Source organism: Heptranchias perlo, chromosome 27, assembly GCF_035084215.1.
Source record: "Heptranchias perlo isolate sHepPer1 chromosome 27, sHepPer1.hap1, whole genome shotgun sequence".
Classification (NCBI taxonomy): domain Eukaryota; kingdom Metazoa; phylum Chordata; class Chondrichthyes; order Hexanchiformes; family Hexanchidae; genus Heptranchias; species Heptranchias perlo.
Window position 1 is genome coordinate 42,017,993 of NC_090351.1, and position 14,780 is coordinate 42,032,772.

The 14,780-nt window shown below is 45.3% G+C and overlaps 1 protein-coding gene and 1 long non-coding RNA gene across 8 annotated transcripts in view; one reads left to right on the forward strand and one right to left on the reverse strand.

Moving 5' to 3' along the window:
* slc16a4 (solute carrier family 16 member 4) overlaps nucleotides 1-11,429 on the forward strand; it is a 112,693-nt gene extending 101,264 nt beyond the window's left edge. For all 4 annotated transcript variants that reach the window (XM_068007756.1, XM_068007755.1, XM_068007754.1 and 1 more), the window contains one exon: nucleotides 8,712-11,429. In XM_068007756.1, coding sequence (XP_067863857.1) covers nucleotides 8,712-8,965 — 254 coding nt within the window. In that variant the 3' untranslated portion in view covers nucleotides 8,966-11,429. The remainder of the gene's footprint in view (nucleotides 1-8,711) is intronic.
* LOC137344633 (uncharacterized) overlaps nucleotides 1-14,780 on the reverse strand; it is a 58,251-nt gene that overhangs the window by 24,358 nt on the left and 19,113 nt on the right. The window lies entirely within an intron of this gene.

The following is a 14,780-nucleotide window of genomic DNA, read 5'->3' on the forward strand; positions in this document are numbered from 1 at the left end:
TTGCTAGTGCTGTTGGGGAAGGTTTAAACTAGAGTGGCCGGGGGATGGGAACCTGAGCGGGGAGTCAGAAGGGAGTAAAGTTGAGAGCAGCAAGAGTCATAGAGTTATACAGCACGGATAGAGGCCCTTCGGCCCATCGTGTCCGCGCCGGCCATCAAGCCCAGTCTAATCTCATCCCATATTCCAGCATTTGGTCCGTAGCCTTGTATGCTATGGCATTTCAAGTGCTCATCCAAATGCTTCTTGAATGTTGTGAGGGTTCCTGCCTCCACAACCCTCTCAGGCAGTGAGTTCCAGACTCCAACCACCCTCTGGGTGAAAAAGTTCTTTCTCAAATCCCCTCTAAACCTCCCGCCTTTTACCTTGAATCTATGCCCCCTTGTTATAGAACCCTCAACGAAGGGAAAAAGCTCCTTGGTATCCATCCTATCTATGCCCCTCATAATTTTGTACACCTCAATCATGTCCCCCCTCAGCCTCCTCTGCTCCAAGGAAAACAAACCCAATCTTCCCAGTCTCTCTTCATAGCTGAAGCGCTCCAGCCCTGGTAACATCCTGGTGAATCTCCTCTGCACCCTCTCCAAAGCGATCACATCCTTCCTGTAGTGCGGCGACCAGAACTGCACACAGTACTCCAGCTGTGGCCTAACCAGTGTTTTATACAGCTCCATCATAACCTCCTTGCTCTTATATTCTATGCCTCGGCTAATAAAGGCAAGTATCCCATATGCCTTCTTTACCACCTTATCTACCTGTTCCGCCGCCTTCAGGGATCTGTGAACTTGCACACCAAGATCCCTCTGACCCTCTGTCTTGCCTAGGGTCTTCCCATTCATTGTGTATTCCCTTGCCTTGTTAGTCCCTCCAAAGTGCATCACCTCGCACTTTTCCGGGTTAAATTCCATTTGCCACTGTTCCGCCCATCTGACCAACCCATCTATATCGTCCTGCAGACTGAGGCTATCCTCCTCGCTATTTACCACCCTACCAATTTTTGTATCATCAGCGAACTTACTGATCATACCTTTTACATTCATATCCAAGTCATTAATGTAGACCACAAACAGCAAGGGCCCCAGCACAGATCCCTGTGGTACCCCACTGGCCACAGGCTTCCAGTCACAAAAACAACCTTCGACCATCACCCTCTGCCTTCTGCCACTAAGCCAGTTTTGTATCCAAAGTGCCAAGGCACCCTGGACTCCATGGGCTCGTACCTTCTTGACCAGTCTCCTGTGCGGGACTTTATCGAAGGCCTTACTGAAATCCATGTATACCACATCCACTGCGTTACCCTCATCCACACGCCTAGTCACCCCCTCAAAAAATTCAATCAAATTAGTCAGACATGATCTTCCCTTGACAAAGCCATGTTGACTATCCCTGATTAATCCTTGCTTCTCCAAGTGGAGACTAATTTTGTCCTTCAGAATTTTTTCCAATAATTTTCCTACCACTGATGTTAGGCTCACTGGCCTGTAGTTCCCCGGTTTTTCCCTACTCCCCTTCTTGAATAATGGTACATTAGCGGTTCTCCAGTCCTCTGGCACATCCCCTGTGGCCAGAAAGGTTCTGAATATATGTGTTAGAGCCCCCGCAATCTCCTCCTTTGCCTCACACAGTAGCCTGGGATACATTTCGTCCGGGCCTGGGGATTTATCCATTTTTAGGCCTGCTAAAACCGCCAATACCTCCTCCCGCTCGATGTTAATATGTTCGAGTATATCACAGTCCCCCTGTCGTATTTCTATGTCTACGTCGTCCTTCTCCATTGTGAAAACAGATGCAAAAAATTCATTTAGAACCCCTCCTACATCTTCCGGCTCCACACACAGATTGCCATTTTTGTCCCTAATGGACCCTATTTTTTCCCTAGTTATCCTCTTACCCTTAATATACTTATAAAACATCTTAGGATTTTCCTTTATTTTGCTCGCCAGTGTTATTTCATGGCCCCTTCTTGATCTCCTAATTTCCTTTTTAAGTATCCCCCTGCACTTTTTGTACTCCTCTAGGGCTTCCTCCGTCCTTAGCCTTTTGTATCGGCCAAAAGCCCTCCTTTTTTTCCTAATCCCTTCTTGTATATCCCCCGACATCCAAGGTTCCCTGGAGTTCTTGGAACCACCCTTGACCTTTACGGGAACATGTTGCCATTGTATGGTCTCAATCTCCCTTCTGAAAGACTCCCATTGCTCCGATGCGGATTTTCCTACAAGCAGCTGATCCCAGTCCATTTTGGCCAGATCCTGCCTTATCCTATTAAAATCGGCCTTCCCCCAATTTAGAACCTTTATTTCCGGCCCCTCCCTGTCCTTTTCCATGACCACCTTAAATCTCACTGAATTATGGTCACTGTCACCAAAGTGCTCACCTACTAGCACTTCTTCCACTTGGCCGGCCACATTCCCTAGAATTAGGTCCAGTACCGCCCCCTCTCTTGTAGGACTTTCTACATGCTGGCTCAAAAAGCTCTCCTGGATGCACGTTAAGAATTTTGTACCCTCTAAGCCTTTTACACTCTGAGTATCCCAGTTAATATTGGGGAAGTTGAAATCCCCCACTATTATTACCCTATTATTTGCACAATTTTCTGAGATTTGCCTACATATCTGTTCCTCTATCTCCCCCTGACTGTTTGGGGGTCTATAGTTCACTCCCATCAAAGTGCTTGCCCCCTTTTTGTTTTTAAGCTCCACCCATATGGCCTCATTTGAGGAACCTGCTAATATATCATCCCTCCTTATGGCAGTAATTGATTCTTTAATTAATATTGTGACCCCCCCCCCTCCTCTTATACCTCCCCCTCTGTCTCGCCTGAAGATTCTGTACCCCGGAATATTGAGCTGCCAGTCTTGCCCCTCCCTCAACCATGTCTCTGTGACAGCAACAATAGAGAGAGGAAGACCCAGGGAAAATTTACAATACAAATAGTACAAACAGTTGTTCAAGAACAAGTGAAAGGGAAAAGCGTAGAGCAGCAGAAAGAAAGTGTACTTTAGACAATACAGATAAAGTGAAAACTAGAAGACGTAAGGCAATTAACCCAGCATCAAAGCTGAAGGTCAGGCTAGGGTGTGTGGCCCAACTAAGAGTTCTATATACAAATGCATGGAGTATAAGGAATAAGTTAAATGAACTACAGGTTCAAATTCAAATTGGAGGTTATGACATGAAAGCTATTACTGAGACATGGCTGCAGGATGGTTAGGATTGGGAACTAAATATACCGGGTTATAAGGTCTACAGGAGAGACAGGGAAAATGGAAGAGGGGAGGAGTAGCCTTAATGATTGGAGATGAAATCACTTTAATGATAAAGGAGGATATAACGAGAGGTAAGCAACCTTATGGGTTGAATTGAGAAATAGGAAAGGATCTAAGACTATAGTGGGATTTGTGTATAGGGTCCCTGGCAGCAGCACTGAAGTGCTAGATTGTATAAATGCAGAGATTAGACAAGCGTGTAAGAAAGGCATAGTGGTCTTAATGGGGGAACTTTAACCGTCACATAAATTGGGAAAAGCAGACTAGCAACTGTCAGAAAGGTAGTGAATTTCTTGAGTGTGTCCGGGATAGTTTTCCACAGCAGTATGTCCTAGAGGCAACAAGGGGGCAAGCCATACTAGATTTAGTAATGTGCGTGAACATCTATCCAATAGCGATCATAACATCGAGTTCAATGTAGTTTTTGAAAGGGAAAAAAGTGAATCAGCTGCTAAGATTCTAGACTTGGGTAAGGCCGACTTCAATGGGATGAGACAGAGACTGTCCACACTAAACTGGGCAAATCTGTTAATGGGTAAAACGACTCATGATCAGTGGGAAATGTTTAAAGAAACATTTAACGAGATACAGAACCGGTTTATACCCCTGAGGGGCAAGAACTCTACTTGCCATAAAAAACAGCCATGGACAACTAAAGGGGTAAGGGACAGTATAAGACATAAGGAAAGGGCATACAAAAAGGCAAAAAATGGGACAGATCCTGGCGAATGGGAAAGATACAAAGATCAACAAATGGTCACAAAACAGATAGTAAGGGCTACAAAAAGAGAGTATGAAAAGAAACTCGCAAGGGATATCAAAACCAATATGAAGAACTTTTATAGTTACATTAGGAAAAAGAGGGTGGTCAGGAGCAGTGTTGACTCCATAAAAACTGAAAGTGGGGATATTGTCATTGACAATGGGGAAATGGCAGACATGTTGATCGATTACTTTGCATCAGTATTTACAGCAGAAAAAGAGGATAGCATGCCGGAAATCCCAAGAAAACTAATATTGAATCGGGGACAGGGACTCAATAAAATTAACATAAGTAAAGCAACAGTAATGAAGAAAATAATAGCACTAAAGAGTGACAAATCCCCAGGACCACATGGTTTCCATCCCAGGGTTTTAAAGGAAGTAGGTGAGCACATTGCAGATGCCCAAACTATAATCTTTCAAAGTTCTCCAGATTCAGGAACTGTCCCTCTAGATTGGAAAATTGCACATGTCACTCCGTTTTTTAAGAAAGGAGAGAGGGCGAAACTGGGGAATTATAGACCAGTTAGCCTAACATCTGTTGTGGGGAAAATGCTGGAGTCCATAATTAAAGATAGGGTGACTGAACACCTCGAGAATTTTCAGTTAATCAGAGAGAGCCAGCATGGATTTGTGAAAGGTAGGTCGTGCCTGACAAACCTGATTGAATTTTTTGAAGAGGTGACTAAAGTAGTGGACAGGAGAATGTCAATGGATGTTATTTATATGGACTTCCAGAAGGCATTTGATAAGGTCCCACATAAGAGACTGTTAGCTAAGATAGAAGCACATGGAATCGAGGGAAAAGTACGGACTTGGTTAGGAAATTGGCTGAGCAAAAGGCGACAGAGAGTAGGGATAATGGGAAGGTTCTCACATTGGCAGGATGTGACTAGTGGAGTCCCGCAGGGTTCTGTCTTGGGGCCTCAATCATTCACAATATTTATTAACGACTTAGATGAAGGCATAGAAAGTCTCATATCTGAGTTTGCCGATGACACAAAGATTGGTGGCATTGTAAGCAGTGTAGATGAAAACATGAAATTACAAAGCGATATTGATAGATTAGGTGAATGGGCAAAACTGTGGCAAATGGAATTCAATGTAGACAAATATGAGGTCATCCACTTTGGATCAAAAAAGGACAGGACAGGGTACTTTCTAAATGGTAAAAAGTTAAAAACAGTGGATGTCCAAAGGGACTTCGGGGTTCAGGTACATAGATCATTGAAGTGTCATGAACAGGTGCAGAAAATAATCAATAAGGCTAATGGAATGCTGGCCTTTATATCTAGAGGACGAGTGTACAAGGGGGCAGAAGTTATGCTGCAGCTATACAAAACCCTGGTTAGACCGCACCTGGAGTACTGTGAGCAGTTCTGGGCACCGCACCTTCGGAAGGACATATTGGCCTTGGAGGGAGTGCAGCGTAGGTTTACTAGAATGATACCCGGACTTCAAAGGTTAAGTTACGAGGAGAGATTACACAAATTGGGGTTGTATTCTCTAGAGTTTCGAAGGTTAAGGGGTGATCTGATCAAAGTTTATAAGATATTAAGGGGAACAGATAGGGTGGATAGAGAGAAACTATTTCTGCTGGTTGGGGATTCTAGGAGTAGGGGGCACAGTCTAAAAATTAGAGCCAGACCTTTCAGGAGTGAGATTAGAAAACATTTCTACACACAAAGGGTGGTAGAAGTTTGGAACTCTCTTCTGTAAATGGCAATTGATACTAGCTCAATTACTAAATTTAAATCCTTGATAGCTTTTTGGCAACCAAAGGTATTAAGGGATATGGGCCAAAGGCAGGTATATGGAGTTGGATCACAGATCAGCCATGATCTTATCAAATGACGGAGCAGGCACGAGGGGCTGAAGGCCTACTCCTGTTCCTATATTCCTAAATCTGATGCTCTCACAGGCCTGAGACAGACACCAATTCAAGAGATTTCTGTACCACTCTGAACCCCCCTCGTTTCTCCTTTCTCACAGTAAGATAAAGGTTCCCATCTCCTCGAAAGATGGGCAGGGGGCAGTATCAGGGGTTGAGTTTTGATGTTTGATTTTCTGCTGATGAAAATTCATCAAAAACTTTAAGGCCGTCAATAAATTAACAACCTGGGTAGGGAGTGGGGCAAAGAGATAGTGGGGCAAAGAGATAGTGGGGCAAAGAGATAGTGGGGCAAAGAGATAGTGGGGCAAAGAGATAGTGGGGCAAAGAGATAGTGGGGCAAAGAGATAGTGGGGCAAAGAGATAGTGGGGCAAAGAGATAGTGGGGCAAAGAGATAGTGGGGCAAAGAGATAGTGGGGCAAAGAGATAGTGGGGCAAAGAGATAGTGGGGCAAAGAGATAGTGGGGCAAAGAGATAGTGGGGCAAAGAGATAGTGGGGCAAAGAGATAGTGGGGCAAAGAGATAGTGGGGCAAAGAGATAGTGGGGCAAAGAGATAGTGGGGCAAAGAGATAGTGGGGCAAAGAGATGGGGGTCGAATCGCGGATAGGGAAGCAAGTTTGTTTGGGGATCCGGGGAGGAAGCACTCCGGCCCCTCCTGGCTCACAAGCGGTGCTGGAAAGGCACTTACCTGATGGACCCGGCCGTTCTTACCTCCCTTCAGCATCCGGGTATCCAGAGCCCTGGGAAACCGCCCCACAGCTGTTAAATGTAAATGGCTGCCAAAATCTGAGGAACGGAACCTCATTCAAATATTATAAACACTGACCCGCCTCTCCAGAGCGAGTTACTCACCCAACCCACCAACCTGTCATGGTTAAACCGGAAGTGGGCGCATTTGCAGCGAGTTGGGGGCAGCATTTACATTTTTACCAATTTAACCCCATCCCTGACCCTCTCCCACCAGTCTTGGGGGGTTAAAATTGGGAGGTATGGGCAGAGATGGGCTGGAAATGGGGTCACAACTGGAACTGGAAAGTCTGATGAAAATTCTTCTGAAGGATGAAACAATAAAGATGCTTTTACATCATAAGGCACTGCAGTGAATGAAATGAAAATGGACTTTGGGTCTAATGAGTGGCCTGTGACTTGGGTTTATAAGAGAATGCCTCCAGGGCACAGCACTGCAAGCCAAGAATGTTCCAATATGTGCTTTGAATGGCCAAGGCTCTGGACCAAGATTGCTCATTCATAACATCGGCCCCCTGGTGTGGACTTCCCAACAGCTCATCAGAAACTAGACCAAACCGGGCCGGTGGCAATACTGTATCAAACCCAAACTAAACTAATCCCACTCTCTCCCCATAGCCCTGTATCAAACCCAAACTAAACTAATCCCACTTTCTCCCCATAGCCCTGTATCAAACCCAAACTAAACTAATCCCACTGCCCCACTCTCTCCCCATAGTCCTGTATCAATCCCAAACTAATCCCACTGCCCCACTCTCTCCCCATAGCCCTGTATCAAACCCAAACTAAACTAATCCCACTCTCTCCCCATAGCCCTGTATCAATCCCAAACTAATCCCACTGCCCCGCTCTCTCCCCATAGCCCTGTATCAATCCCCAAACTAAACTAATCCCACTCTCTCCCCATAGCCCTGTATCAAACCCAAACTAAACTAACCCACTGCCCCACTCTCTCCCCATAGCCCTGTATCAAACCCAAACTAAACTAATCCCACTGCCCCACTCTCTCCCCATAGCCCTGTATCAAACCCAAACTAATCCCACTGCCCCGCTCTCTCCCCATAGCCCTGTATCAAACCCAAACTGATCCCACTGCCCCACTCTCTCCCCATAGCCCTGTATCAATCCCAAACTAATCCCACTGCTCCACTCTTTCCCCATAGTCCTGTATCAAACCCAAACTAATCCCACTGCCCCACTCTCTCCCCATAGTCCTGTATCAAACCCAAACTAATCCCACTGTCCCATTCTCTCCCCATAGCCCTGTATCGATCCCAAACTGATCCCACTCCCTCCCCATAGCCCTGTATCGATCCCAAACTGATCCCACTCCCTCCCCATAGCCCTGTAACAATCCCAAACTAATCCCACTTCTCCGCAATGATGTAAAGGTCTCTGCTCTAACCCTCCCCATTGCAAAATATTCTGATCTCCAACAGCCAGCTGTATAAAGAATATTCTCCTACCTCTCTCCTCACTCTCAGTGGCAGTTTTAAATTGATGACCCCCTTATCACTGACCCCAAGGCAGATTAGTTTTTCCTATTCACTCCAACAAAACTCTTCATAATTTTAAAACCTCCATTAAATCTCCTCTCAGCTTTCTCAGCAATAGTTCTGGCATTTAAAGTATCTTCTCATAGTTTTTCGTCCTGGTGTATCTACGCTGTATGCTTTCTATAGCTTTAATGTCTATAATGGGGTCTGGATGTACGCTCTCTATAGCTTTAATGTCTATAATGGGGTGTGGACTAGTTGGCGTTTATGGAGGATGGGAGGCTGGGGAGGGCAGCATTGGATAATGCAGTCTAGAGGTGATAAAAATGTGGACAGGGGTTTCCAAAAGCAGAGGGGCTTAGGTGGGACAACAGGAGGCAATGGTGCAATGGGATGGGCAATAAATGCTGGCCTTGCCAGCAACGCCCACATCCCACGAACGAATAAAAAAAGGTCTTGGTAATGGAGATGGTGGAGGGTTTGAAACAGGCAGTAGCTCACCCCAGTTGCCTTTAGCTGTCAAACTGAACATCTCTTGTAAATTTTGCAGGTTGGCTATATGACTACACACGGACATATGACTGTTCCTTCTACCTGGCTGGTGTCTGCTACCTGCTGTCTGCTATTTCACTCTTCCTGGAACCCACAGCGCGAAGATACAAGGCAAGGAAGCAAGCAGAGAGTCTGACAGTGAAGATGGAGACCATAACAAACGTGGCTTGTACAGCTGAGTGCCAGAATGGGCAACTTATCATCCCGTCTGATGTAAGGCTAGAGAAGCTGGAACACATCAGCTCCGTGTAAACACAACTGTGATTTGCCCAACAAGGACGTAATTTCTAATACATTGGGAATTGGTCACTTCGTCTTATAGATATTCAACAGCCTGGACTTACAGATTGTACTTTTTTATTTCAATGCAATGCAATCCACTTAAAAATATTATATTTGTTGTGAATTTTTTTTGGTCATTGAGGGTTAGGAATATCAGTAATGGGGACTGGAACAAGTTTCAACTTTTTGCACCTAGTGTTGATATGAAGTTCAGGTAGAGCCTGGATTAGATACCGAGGGAAGCCTTAACTACTCACACTGTCAATGCGCTTTAACCTCTGTCTCAGAAAGCGCCTATAACTGCACCAACGCGATTATTTCATTTCCCACATCTGTCACCCTTGTACTTTCTACAAGTGAGGCTGCTAATTTGGGCCAAACTATAGTCATTTTTGATTTTGGGCTGTGCCCACAGGAACTGAATTGAGCCCTCAAACCCATTTCACAGAGACCTCATAACCAGAGAGCAAAGATTTCTATCTCCCCCCGAACCTCCCCCCCCCCCATTTGAAAGGTGCTTCAGGTGAAAGTAATGTCTAACCCACAGTACCACCCAGCTCTTCATCAGATCTAATGGGTTCAGGACTATGCCAAGTCGAGCACAGAACGACAATCCTCCTTCACTTCAGAGAGTCAGGGGTGAGAATGCCTCATCCTTCTCACCACAAACTTAAAATCACTTTATAACTGGCACCAGTTAACAAGAATCTCCAACAGGAATTGTCTTGGGATCCACAGGACATTGCTTAGGGCAGGTTATTTTTTTTGGCTGATTACAGTGGATTTTAAATATTTACCCCCATGAATCACCAAACTGCCAAAATTCAGCAGCGTTTGTTTTAAAGTATCTCCTGGATAGGCCAGCACAGTAACAGCAATGCTGGGGTAATGTTTACAGGGGACCCACTGTGTCAAACAGATGCCTTGAGCTAATTTTCCCTTGAAAGTTTTTTGAAATGTATTTACTGTAGGAAAGATGCGGGTGATATCCTGGGCAGAAACTGTGAGAAGGTCGTGATGTATTCACTGTGTCTGTAAACTACTGCAGATAGCCACTTCTGTTGGGAAATCTTTAAAATGTAATTATTTTCTTGTGCTCATCACAGCAAAGATCAAAGTGCTGCTCAATGAAACAATTCCCTATTGAAACAAACAAAAAACATTGGAAATATACAGGGGGCCAGGCTGCATGCGTGTGTAAGAGAAGACAGGTTAAATGTTTCGGATTTGACCCTCCATTGCTTCTAATGAAAGGTTAACGTTTCGAGTATATCCTGTCTTTTTACTTTACAGATTCTGACTGACCTGCAGTCTATTTCCAGCTCATATTTCCAGCATTTATAGTTTTTTTCAAGCCGGCATCGATTACTCCTGGTCAGTTAGCACACGGTTAGATGCAGGGAAATGTTCCCTCTGCTCTAACTTGTCGCAACAAGAACTTGCATTTATAGATCACCTTTAACATAGTAAATGTTCCAAGGTGCTTCATAAGAGACAAAACAGATGCTAAGCGGGAGGGACTTAGGTTTTTAAAGACAGTGAGAAAAATACCATGGCTCAGGGGTTTAAGGAGGGAGTCTGGTCGAGTTGGTCAAAAGCTTTGTCCCCAGAGATGGATGGGGGATGTAGAAGAGGCCAGAGTCAGAGGTCAGAGTCAGAGGTCCTAGCAGCGTGGGTTAGGATTTAGGAGGCGGCAGAGATAGGGGAGGGGAGGACCTTGGCTGGATCTGTAAATCAGGCCAAAGATTTTGAGTTCATTGCATTAGACGATAGGAATGAATGGAGGTTGGCAAGAACAGGAGTGAGGGGCATGTGACACAGGATGTGGATGCAGGATATTCAGTAACTTGGAATTTGTGTAGGGTGATAATCTACAAAGGCATTGGAATGGAGTCTGGAGGTAACAAAAGCGTGGATAAGTTACACCCTAACCTCATCTGAGCAGTGTGGATTTCCTGACCCGCCAGTACATTACCATCTTAGTGTCAGTTTAGGACAATGTTACGCTGGGGCCCTCACCAACAATTCAAACTCATTTCCATTGATCCTTTAGAGCTAGTAAAGTGGGAAGCCTTTCAATCCAGAGTTTGGGTTTACTTGGGTTTGAACTCAGTGCCCAGAGATGAAAGGGCAGCATTCTAACACAATGACTGTCAACTTCACCTAAAATGTAATTCCTGAAATGAACATACAAATCAAAATAGGAACCCGTCACAAGTAAGCACTGAGATTACTCAGCGTGGGAGCTACCTTCACCCCCTTCTTGGAGGTAGTTTCAAGAACAGAATGCTTATTTTCCAGTAAATCCACCCCAATAGGCATCACCCATATTACTTTTCTATCCAATGGATCCATACTTTTTAAACTGTGGCAAAAGTTCATTATAGATTTTATTGTATATAAAACAAATTTAATAAAATTCATCTTTTCTTGAGAGTGTGTCAGACCTGGGTTATTGGCAAAATGTTGTTGAGGCTCTGATGTTCAATAGAGTTTATTGCAAAACAGGGACATTGGGCTGTTTATCTGAATACTTCATATGTGGAGCTAGCCTCGAAATTCCTATGGAAGTTCCAGCACTGCATACTTTACAGACCGATGCATAGATTGACCTCGTACTGAGTTATCACTCACATTAACATGGTTATATCACATCCACTTTCAAGATTTGCTCCTCTTTCTTGACATATGAGAAACATTTATTTCTCAGCAAACCTTGGGGGTAATTTGAACCTAACTGGCCAGACAGGAAACCCACAGAATCAGGTGGATCACTGGTTTCACACCCGCCCGCTATCATTCTCCACTGACTTCAATGGAGAGTAAAATCAGTCGGGATGTACCCGATCCAGTCAGTCTCCCGACCGGCAGGTTAGGCTAAAATTGCCCCCTTGTGTCTTTTTGATCACCTGCAGAACTTAACTAGAATCAGAGTTCAAACTGGCTGCATTCATAGAACGTGCAAAGTCCAAGAACAAAACCAAACGGAAACATTGGTGGGGGGAGGATGGGTGGAGAAAGAGGTGAGAAATAAGTGGTAAGCCTATTTTTATTTGTTATCGGATTTATAAACGGAGGTTCTCCTCTGAAGGCATTTCCGTAGGTTTCCCTTTGCCATGTACTATGCTCAGAGGCAGCCTTAGAATCATGCAATTACAGAGGGCTGCGATCGGATCCAGTGATACATTTAACAATCTCCACTTTACCGAACCGTTGCCCCTCCGCCTCCTTATCATGCCTGGTCCCAAGGGGGTGGCCAAAGCCAGCCAATGCTATGAGATGTGCAAGAGTGACTCAGGAGAGAACTCTCCTTCCTTCTCTCACTCAGTACCTCCTCATAGTGCCAGAGCCAAGACTGGTACCACAGCACATGGGAAAACTACACCTATCAATATACTATAAAGAACTGAAAGTCAGGGAGTGTGTTGAACAGTTAATAACACTGGCTAAGTTTGAGGACTGTTTCTGAACTGCACTAACTTCACATACCTGCTTTCTCACCTCTCCAAACCCACAGGGTGAATTGCACAGACACACACCTCTATTTTGTAATTTTATTTTCCAATTTTTCACCTCTTCTTAAACCACTGACACTTTTGGGGGGTTCAGTGGCACAAGGGGCAGGTTCTTGTGCACTCTTTACATGAGCCTAAAGACCAAGTGTCAACAGCATATTCGTCTATGGAGAGCACTGCAGCTGAACCTGATCTCATTCTCCTGCCATCCACAAACGCCGACTGGACCGAATCAGGAGTGGGAACCTTGCCTGACGTTTCTCTTCCTTGTCCAAGCCAACTCTGTACTGAGATCAGCAAACTCAGCACATCAGGGCTATGGGTAGAAAAATACATTTTGTACAGTACAGTATGTGCTCTGTTATTATCTCGCCCCTTTCTCCCTCATGTTTTTACCTATCTTCCCCTTAAATGCATCTATACCATTCACCTCAACTACTCCATGTAGGGGCAGCGATATATTACAGATTAACTGGATGGGAGATATTCTCCACTCCACGTAGCCTCCACCCCACGTAGCCAGACAGTTTTCAAAATCTGATGAGGTTAAACAGCAGCTCATTATGACCTATTGTTACCAATAGGGACACACACAAGAGATCACATGGGTCACCACCCACAACAGGCTCCTTATTTAAAAAGGGGAGTGATAGAAAGATAGTAAACGAGAAAGTGTAATAACTTAAACATCATTTCAACACAAACTAAAGCAAGAAAAGTGACCAATAAAAAGCAGCACTGTGTGCCAGATCACTGGGCTGCAGTCTAGAGCATCGTTATCTGCTACACAACGTGAGCTGATCGGCAGAAGGGATGTGCAGGCTGTCTTGAGCTCAGGGAACGCTGTTAGCATTTAGACATTCTTGAGAGTGTAACAGCAAAATAAAACTGTCTGCCATGCCATAAATGGTACGCGTGCCAGGGGTCAAACCTGGTACCTCCTAGGCTGTGTACCTTGCTGTACTTTTTTTTATTTGTTCATGGGATGTGGGCGTCGCTGGCGAGGCCAGCATTTATTGCCCATCCCTAATTGGCCTACAGAAGGTGGTGGTGAGCCGCCTTCTTGAACCGCTGCAGTCCGTATGGTGAAGGTTCTCCCACAATGCTGTTAGGGAGTTCCAGGATTTTGACCCAACGACGATGAAGGAACGGCGATATATTTCCAAGTCGGGATGGTGTGTGTGACTTGGAGGGGAACGTGCAGGTGGTGTTGTTCCCATGTGCCTGTTGCCCTTGTCCTTCTAGGTGGTAGAGGTCACTGGTTTGGGAGGTGCTGTCAAAGAAGCCTTGGCGAGTTGCTGCAGTGCATCTTGTGGATGGTACACACTGCAGCCACAGTGCACCGGTGGTGAAGGAAGTGAATGTTTAGGGTGATGGATGGGGTACCAATCAAGCGGGCTGCTTTGTCCTGGATAGTGTCGAGCTTCTTGAGTGTTGTTGGAGCTGCACTCATCCAGGCAAGTGGAGAGTATTCCATCACACTCCTGACTTGTACCTAGGAAAGGCTTTGGAGAGTCAGGAGGTGTGTCACTTGCCACAGAATACCCAGCCTCTGACGTGCTCTTGTAGTCACAGTATTTATGTCGCTGGTCCAGTTAAGTTTCTGGTCAATGGTGACCCCCAGGATGTTGATGGTGGGGGATTTGACGATGGTAATGCTGTTGAATGCCAAGGGGAGGTGGTTAGACTTGTTGGAGATGGTCATTACCTGGCGCGAATGTTACTTGCCACTTATCAGCCCAAGCCTGGACGTTGTCCAAGTCTTGCTGCATGCGGGCACGGACTATTTCATTATATGAAGGGTTGCGAATGGAACTGAACACTGTACAATCATCAGCGAACATCCCCATTTCTGACCTTATGATGGAGGGAAGGTCATTGATGAAGCAGCTGAAGATGGTTGGGCCTAGGACATTGCCCTGAGGAACTCCTGCAGCAATGGCCTGGGGCTGAGATGATTGGCCTCCAACAACCACTACCATCTTCCTTTGTGCTAGGTATGACTCCAGTCACTGGAGAGTTTTCCCCGATTCCCATTGACTTCAATTTTACTCGGGCTCCTTGATGCCACACTCAGTCAAATGCTGCCTTGATGTCAAGGGCAGTCACTCTCACCTCACCTCTGGAATTCAGCTCTTTTGTCCATGTTTGGATCAAGGCTGTAATGAGGTCTGGAGCAGAGTGGTCCTGGCAGAACTCAAACTGAGCATCGGTGAGCAGGTTATTACTCAGTAAGTGCCACTTGATGGAAGGTGTCGTCGATATTGTTG